The following is an 8863-nucleotide window of genomic DNA, read 5'->3' on the forward strand; positions in this document are numbered from 1 at the left end:
TTAGGTTAGCCATGAAAGATACTTTAATGTTTTTTTACTCCAGTGTGTATCATATTAAACATCAAAAACAACAACAACAACAATAATAATAATAATATACCCCTGAAAGGCATATGTGCTTTGTGCAGGTCAAATACAGTTAGCATAAGTATTACAAGTACAAGAGCAACATGCTTCAAAAAAGTTAAACATTACAATACCTGGGAGTGTTATTAAAAGTGGAAGGAGGAGGAGGAGGAGAAGGGCAAAAATACATTATTAAATTACTATAACTCTTTGAAGTAAAATCTCATTGTTTCATAGTTTTGTTTCAGTGATTCTTTCAGAATAAGCTGAGGATTGTGAATGTAAAATTGGCTGATTAGTAGGCATGATTGGCCACAAAGAGAGACTCTCCAGCAGCAGCGCCCTTATCTCCTGAAGACACATACTTCCCAACACAGGCCTGGCTGTTGTTCTGGAGACACAGACACAAAACAGCAAGAAAAACTGGTTGCATGAATGGGTTTTCGTATAACCAGATCAGAAACCAGTAGATGATCTCAAGTCAATAAAACTTACGAGAGCTCTCTTTATGAACTCCTCCTGGCAGGCTTTGCTGTTCTCCTTCTTGCCACCCCAGGCTTTGAGTGCAGAGGCCTGCAGGGCACGACCGTAGGAGAAGGTCAGGGCCCAGGGCTTCTGCAGGGGACACTGGTTAATGGCATTTAGGTTGAGTGAGGCCTCCTCCTCACTCTGGCCTCCAGACAGGAAGGTGATACCTAAATCGAGAAAGAGGTGTGGTATGAGATAATGATAATGCTTGATGATCATTACATGCTTAAGGAGTTATAAAAAGCAGGCCTGTGATAAGATAAAGACTCTGTCATGACTGAGTGTGTAATTGCAGTTGCTTTACTAACCAGGCACAGCGGGAGGAACAGTGCGGCGAAGAGCTGTGACAGTCGCCATGGCCACCTCCTGAGGGGTGTACTTCTGGGAACACGAGTGCCCGGCGGTCACCATGTTGGGTTTGAGCAGAGTGCCCTCCAAGTAGACATGGTGGTCTGACAGGGCCTTGTACACAGCAGCCAGAACCTTCTCGGTCACATACTGGCACCTCTTCAGGTCATGGTCTCCATCGGGAAGAATCTCAGGCTCCACGATGGGCACAATGCCATGCTGAGGAGAACGACGAGAGCATTGTCAGTGATACAAATCTATTGGAATTATGTGAAATTATTTCAATTATTACAAATTAATATAAATCATGATTTTATCATTTTTATTTTCATATTCACTACCATTAAAAGGTTTGGGGTGGGCAAGATGTTTTTCTTCAAGGCTGCATTTATTTAAATCAAAAATACAGTTAAAACAGCAATACTGTGAAATATTATTAGCATTTAAAATAAATTCTTTCTATTTGAGCGCATTTTAAAATATAACTTATTGCGGTTATGCAAAGCTGAATTTTCAGCATCATTACTCCAGTCTTCAGTGTCACGTGATCCATCAGAAATCACTCTGATATGCTGGTCTGCTGCTTAATGAGCATTTATCATCATAATCAGTGGTCAACCAATTTATCACAAAGTGTTTCTGTTTACTAAAAAAATATATACATTTCCCAATGCACACAAACTTAACAGATTATTAATCAAGTATATCTGGATATATATCTGTACGTGTCTCACCATTTGGCAAATGCTAGCGTAACGCGCGAGCACATTGGCGTTCTCAATGATGGCCAGTGTTGAAGGGGTTGTAGGGGTGATCTTCAGCACACACCTCCATTTAGCAAAGTCTGCCCCATCTTTCTTATACTGAGCGCAGCGCTCGTACAGTCCATCCAGACCTGAGAGCGCAGAGACAAATCAGGAATTAATGAGTCATAAGCAAGTGACTCTGACATTCAATTCTGGACAAAGTCCATCTAATTCCAGCATTTAAGTGGATACGAAAGGATATAAGATACCATGAGAAATTTTACTACCTGATAATCTAATTTATAGATAGTGATGGGATTTTCACCTTGTGTGGTGGTCTCTCCATTAGTGCCGGCCAGGGGAACCACACCCTTGTCAACTTTGATGCCAACCACCATGCCCCTCTCCTTCAGGAACTGGGAGAAGAGTTTGCCATCATCGGTCTTCTGGTAGAGGGTCTCGTGGAAGAGGATGACGCCGCCGATGCAGGGCTTGACGCGGTCATCAGCGGTGAACAGAAGCTGGCGGTACAGTCTCCTGTTCTCCTCAGTGTTCTCAGCATTGATGCTCTGGAACCGTTTGGCCACGCTACCTGCACAAGAACAAAGATTCGAGATTAAAGATTGCAGGAGCAAATGAATGGGTTTCTAACAAACACAAACGGAATGGCTTAAAGTACCTGTAGACTCATCTGCAGCCAGAATGCCTTTGCCAGGGGCAACAATCCTCTGAGCAATATCACTCAGCTCCTTCTTCTGCTCAGGAGAGAGGAATGGGTAAGCGTGAGGCATCTTGACTCTGTGGAGGAAGGTGTGAGAGACAGACCGACATTTATATGATCTCTGAGATTAAATTATTCAGAGTATCGGTGCAAACACACGAATCACATTACAGAAACAGTCACCTTAGAACAAGTAACGAATCGTGTGATTGTTAATCAAAGCCAAAGACTGTGAGCCAGGCTTCAGATATATTACGGGTGTGTAGTTAATCGTAAACCTTACAGAAAGCAGTTTTTTTTTCTCGCTGCTAACCATTTCTTGTGAACAACTTAATGAGTTTTGATCATAGACAGTAGGTTTTGATACAACATGTCCTTGAGATACAAACGCGTATGACCTCGTGTGGCTCACATAACGTCAACTCCTAACTTTAACGTTACATGATAACGGAAGAGAGAGTAACATTAGCTAAAAAAAAACTAAACTAGCTTTCGTTCATGGGTCAGACTACGTTTGTTTTTACTTGGATGTTGACGACTCGGCGTCTTATACTAAGAAAAAAAAAAAACTCACCTATTAAATGGAAGTCGAGGAGCGATTGTTTCCAAACCACACTTTCAGAGCAGCCACGCTATTTTGCGGTTGCAAGAGGACGCAATAAAGGATGGAAATTATTAATCAATTTTACAAGACGATAGCTGGACCAATCAGGACGCGAGTCTTATTTTGATTGACAGGCCTTAGAGACGATGATTGGCTGCTATGCTTTGGAAGGCGGGTTTAACAGTGACGCAACAATGAGGGAGTGTTTTATTACAATTGCAGGCGGGGTAGACGTTCCTGTGACACGTGACAGAGTTCACAGGAAACAGAGCTGGTAGGGACAATTTAAAGCGTTTCAATGGATGTAAGCGAATGCATATAACCTTGTCATTCGTTTGCAGAGCATTTAGGTGTATTTAATGTGTAATTAACAGGCTATAGACTAACACTAACGTGTATGTTTTTATTTTATTAAATTAAGTCTGATGTTAGTTACATTATATTGCTTCTCTGTCTACTGGACATTGAAGAACATCTTAACAAGAGGCTCTTATCATTCCAGTAACAAACGTCTAACACCCCCCACTCAAGTTGCATTCAACCAAAGGCCAAATTAAATTTAGACAATAATTTAATGGCTGAAAGCCAGTCGTCCAGCTGAACATTATACAGGAGGTTATGATTTGTGAAAGGGGGTCTGAAAAGGCTCTTTGGGATGCTGAATACCAAGCAATACAAGTCAAAAAAGCTGGTTAGCATAATTAAATCATGATAAAATAAAACACAGATGATCAGTTTTTTGTTTTGTCTATCTGAGAAAGACAATTATTTAGAGAGTTAAGAATTATGTATGATTTACTGATGGAATAATACAGCCATTTGCTGAATTTTTTAAATATTTTGTAACAATAATTATTATTAGTAGTAGTATTAATAATATTAATATTTGATAAAAACAACTGAATGAAATAATGCAACAGTAGAAAATAACCAAATAAATCAAATAAAAGCATATTAAAAAAGTAAAACTGACAGAATATAATCTTATTATACATTTCACAAGCACCGTATTTCTGCAATTTACACTTTGTACTACAGATTAAATGAAAACAGCATGCACATTTTTACCGTGTATTTGTATGAAGTGAGCAAGAGATACTCCCCAAATGGAGGCAGAGGAGGTCTGGATAGTCTGTGACACCCGTCCAGTGCCAGATGACCTGTATTTATTCAGATGGAGTGACCTTTGACATTCCTTGGGTTTGGCTAATCTTAGTAGCAGGCAAACCCACAATGCAAACGGAGAAGGGCGATGTGACATTCATGCAGCAAAGATAGGTTAAAAAGAAAAGCAGTGACTGCCATAGACAAAGTACATGATTATTATTGTTGTTGCTACATGCATGAATTATAGTATACATAAATACATCGCTGTTAAATAATGATGCAAAGGGAGTCTGGTGTATAGATGACTGCAATAATCTGAATTAAAGTTCTGCATGATGTTCTCTGGTGTTACTCCATGCAAACCTATATAAATCTCCTCTACCCACCAGATTTCTGTCCTCAGAAAAGGGATCTACTGTCATTAGATCTTCTGTCAGGACCTTTCATCTCTCAAATATCTTATCTACATAATCGCTATAATCAGCAAGAGCTACATGAAAATAGAAAATAGAAAGCCTTTATAGAAAAGTATAGAAAAGTCCAACAAATAAACTGAACATTTTTGCAAGTGCATATTCCATACAGTAAAATAAACAAAGCAGAAAATCCAAGACAATCCTACAAACAATGTAAAAGTGAATGTTTTATCTCACCATCAATGCTTGAAAGATAATAACTATTTTGTAAACAAAGCTTCATGAAAATCTTTGATTCATTTTAAAACCACCCATTTACAAAAATAGCACATATTTATATAAAAATTACCCCCCCCTCCCCCACCAAAAAAAAAAAAAATTGTATACAAATTCCCATCGTACAATAATGCCAAAGAGAAACTCACCAGCTATTATTGCTGACTGGGAAACATAAATGTAAAAAGTAACAATAGGACCTTTTGAGCTTGAAATGTAAAAATCCATTAAACATAATGTTTTAAAAGATCATGGCACTTCTTAAAGTCATATTCATAAGAAAATAAAACCATTACATTCGCATCAGTTTTCCATTGTTCTGTCATGTTTGTGTACCTCAGTGATTACAGTAGTTTGGTATCCCAATATTACAATAGCGTGTATTGAGCTCATAATATTTATGGTGTTTTATGGTGTCATACATGATTCAAATAAACAACGTATTTTCCCAATCAATGCACATCTCAAACTTTATTTTATTTAAATCAATGACTGTGAATAGGAAGGATGAAAATTATGCAAACTTTACAGAACAGCCAAAGACTGAATCACAAGTTCTCTGTCTAGCTTAAAATATACGTCAGTGTCACTTGGAGTTGTGGTTTCAAAGGCATCTTGTGAAGTGAGGAGGATCTTTCGCTTCCATCCACCCTTCTACTTAAACTTGATCTCAAAGCAGAAGCACTTGATGGAGTCACACTGACAGGAACAGACACAATCCCACATCCCACTGCATTAAACAAGATCACAAACAGCTCTATATTAGTTCTATTCATATTTATAGGCATGCCATATGGAGTTTGGAAATGGAATTTGTGGACTGTTTAGTATAAAAATAATTTTAAAAATTGTTAATATCATCGATCATAATGTTAAGATTAGTTACACATTTATCAGCAGCAAAAAATAAAAAATAAAGAAAATAAAAATGCTCAATTCCTGAAATTAGTTCTTAGTGGCAAAATCATGTCAAAAATCATACAGTGGGTATCCAGCTTTAAGCAGGAAGAGACATTCGTCCTGTGACTTACATTAGGGGAGGGGCAGGAATAGTCCAGGCAGGATCGCAGAGATGGTGGACGGCAGTCACATGACTGGGCACACACTAAACGGCACTCGCAAGGAGAGAAACTCACGCAGCAGTCTGAACACTGACGATCACTCTTGGCCTGCAAAGTCAGAGAGCTGTTACACAATTCTAAAATTACTCAAAAGAGAGAACTGAATACAGCGGGAAGTGAGATTTAAATTGCGTTAGAGAACAAGGAACCTGTGATAAATCAAGCTACATCCGAGAAAACAAGAACTTACTATGATGGGTCTTACTGGGCTTAATGTTTAGCAACAGCCACAAATACTGACTCAGATTGTTCAGCAATTGGCTCACAGAAATGTTTTGTAAAGTTTCCTCTGAAAGAGGAAGTGATGCTGAAGTACCCTGAGACAGTGATGACACCACAGCACAGTCGCAAGGAAAATCATATAGAGCCCCACAGAGATGATGATGACTGCAGGCAGCGGGAGGGACAGAGCCCACACAGGAACAGCCTGACCCCAGATGGATCCCACTAGATTTCATTACACAGAAGTAGATATTATGGAAAAATAAGCTTGATTTTGTATCTTGAATTAGTGTTTGATTGTTATTACTTTTTTTTCAGAAAATAAACATTTTACTAATTGATTTTACTGTATGTTTAGAGAAAGCTTAGATTTAAGTGTAAAAAATTCTGACAAAACTCTTTGTGTGTGTGTGTGTGTGTGTAACGTTATGTTAGTGTGGATTTAATATATGTGGCCTTTCATTACGAGCAGTAGTAGTAGTAACTTTAGTAGTAGTATCAGTATTGCACAGAATGAAATAGAAAACATATAAAATCAATTAGTAAGGAAAAACGCTAACATTAGTAGTTTGGTTTGGGAACACACAGCTGTTGCAACGTTTGAAACATTTACAGAGACCGATGATACATACCATTATATCGTTCCTGCTTTCCCAGTCTAGCTTACTAGGGTTTTCAGTTATCAGGAGATTTATTTAATTTTATTAAACCTAATAAGTAATTTGGTTAGAAACATCGTTCTACCACGAAGCTGTATATATTGTATTATATAATATATAATATATAATATATATAATATAATATAATATATATATATATATATATATATATATATATATATATATATATATATATATATATATATTTGCATTAACATGAAGCAATTGAATCAACATGTAATAAAAAAATTAGCTAGAAACCATTATGACATAAATTAACATATATAAACCATATATAGACCATATATAAATGACAATATATAGGCATTTATACATGCCTATATTCATACAATCCATCTGTATTTTGGTAGCCTATATTTAATATGTTTGTGCTGACAGAAATGTATGCAATGTTAGGTTTAGTTACAATGCCCTCTAGTGTTATATTTTTGGATTGGTATGTTTGGGGAAATGACAGAGAAAAAGCCTTACAAAGTAGGCTACTTTTTTGGAGATTGTTTGGAGAGTTCTTGTAGATTATTTGTAATATTTTATTTATTTTATTCAGTCATTTCTTATTTTATTAACTTTTTATTAAATTAAATATTTCATTTAATGAATACAATTCAATAAACATTTGATTTATGAATTAATATATTGAATTATCAATCAATCAACTTTTATTCAAGACACATAGGTCCATAGAGACAACAAAACACACACACACACACACACACACACACACAAATGATGTATATATACAGTACAGACCAAAAGTTTGGACACACCTTCTCATTCAAAGAGTTTTCTTTATCTTCATGACTATGAAAATTGTAGAGTCACACTGAAGGCATCAAAACTATGAATTAACACATGGAATTATATACATAACAAAAAAGTGTGAAACAACTGAAAATATGTCATATTCTAGGTTCTTCAAAGTAGCCACCTTTTGCTTTGATGACTGCTTTGCACACTCTTGGCGTTCTCTTGATGAGCTTCAAGAGGTAGTCACCTGAAATGGTCTTCACTTCACAGGTGTGCCCTGTCAGGTTTAATAAGTGTGATTTCTAGCCTTATAAATGGGGTTGGGACCATCAGTTGTGTTGTGCTTTGAAAGTGAAGATTGGTGAGAGTACCAGAACTGCAGTATCCTGATTAGGTAAGAGGGGACACCACGCTCATGTAGTTTACCAAACAGTTACCCATGAGTGATACGATCAAAAGCATTTGACGCATCCAGGAAACACATAAAAACTGATCTATTCCTATGGACAATTTCTTTAAGTGCATAAATACACAGATCAGTTCCACGCTTGTTGTTAAAACCAAACTGATTATCTGTTGACACTGTATATCTGCAAGCCTATCCATAAGTATCCCCTCTAGTACCTTGGATAGTACACTTTCAAGTGCAAAAGGATATAGTTATAGATAGATATCGATACTCGTTAATTTACTAGTCTTAGTTTTAACTACAGGTACTAACAAGACAGATAAAATGGATCCAGGAAGTATGCCGTGCTTCATTAACCAAGAAAAGCATAGCACAAGTAAAACTGAAATACTTTGACTAGCATATTTCAGATGGTCTGCTGTTATTCTATCCCACCGACAGGCTTTGTTTATTTTAAGTTTGTCAATAGCATAACATACTTCCTCCAGCCTGCACTACACCATCACTGTAAGGTATCTCACTTATGTTAGACGTCACTCCTCACACAGTTAAAAATGTTCTCATAGTGTCTCCTCCATCGCTCTGCAATGTATTCATGTTCAGTAATACCATCAATACAAGAAGGCAGTGGCATCTTGCTGTTGTTAACCACTTTCACCTCCTTCCAGAACTCATAAACATTATTAGTTTGTAGCTTTCTTGCCATGGAGTTTGGCCTCCGTCTGCTCATTTCTTTCATAAAACGCACAGCATATTTGAACCTTGCATTAGACCCTACCTTGTGGTCACAGACTGGGCCATGCCTAGGTTTGCCTGCTAAGGACCATCTTCTAAATGCATCTGTTGCCTCCATATGAACATCATGGACATAT

At 37.2% G+C, this 8863-nt stretch overlaps 1 protein-coding gene across 1 annotated transcript; it reads right to left on the bottom strand.

Moving 5' to 3' along the window:
- LOC113050324 (fructose-bisphosphate aldolase A) lies at positions 1–3141 on the bottom strand. The gene is made up of 7 exons (XM_026213181.1): positions 2984–3141; positions 2368–2486; positions 2014–2280; positions 1677–1837; positions 903–1161; positions 562–761; positions 1–457 (listed from the first exon to the last, which is right to left on the bottom strand). Exons 2-7 carry the CDS (start codon positions 2477–2479, stop codon positions 362–364), a joined length of 1095 nt encoding a protein of 364 aa, XP_026068966.1. The 5' UTR covers positions 2480–2486; positions 2984–3141; the 3' UTR covers positions 1–361.
- Between the last annotated feature and the right edge of the window lie 5722 nt (positions 3142–8863).

The sequence above is a fragment of the Carassius auratus genome, chromosome 3 (genome assembly GCF_003368295.1).
Source record: "Carassius auratus strain Wakin chromosome 3, ASM336829v1, whole genome shotgun sequence".
NCBI classification, from domain to species: Eukaryota; Metazoa; Chordata; class Actinopteri; order Cypriniformes; family Cyprinidae; genus Carassius; species Carassius auratus.

Excerpts from the sequence above, each read along its gene's own strand:
- LOC113050324 (XM_026213181.1), bottom strand. The coding sequence starts at position 2,479 with ATGCCTCACGCTTACCCATTCCTCTCTCCTGAGCAGAAGAAGGAGCTG. Across the intron at positions 1,838-2,013 it reads TGGAGAGACCACCACACAAG|GTCTGGATGGACTGTACGAG; the intron begins GTGAAAATCCCA and ends CTGCGCTCTCAG. Across the intron at positions 762-902 it reads TGTTCCTCCCGCTGTGCCTG|GTATCACCTTCCTGTCTGGA; the intron begins GTTAGTAAAGCA and ends TTCTCGATTTAG.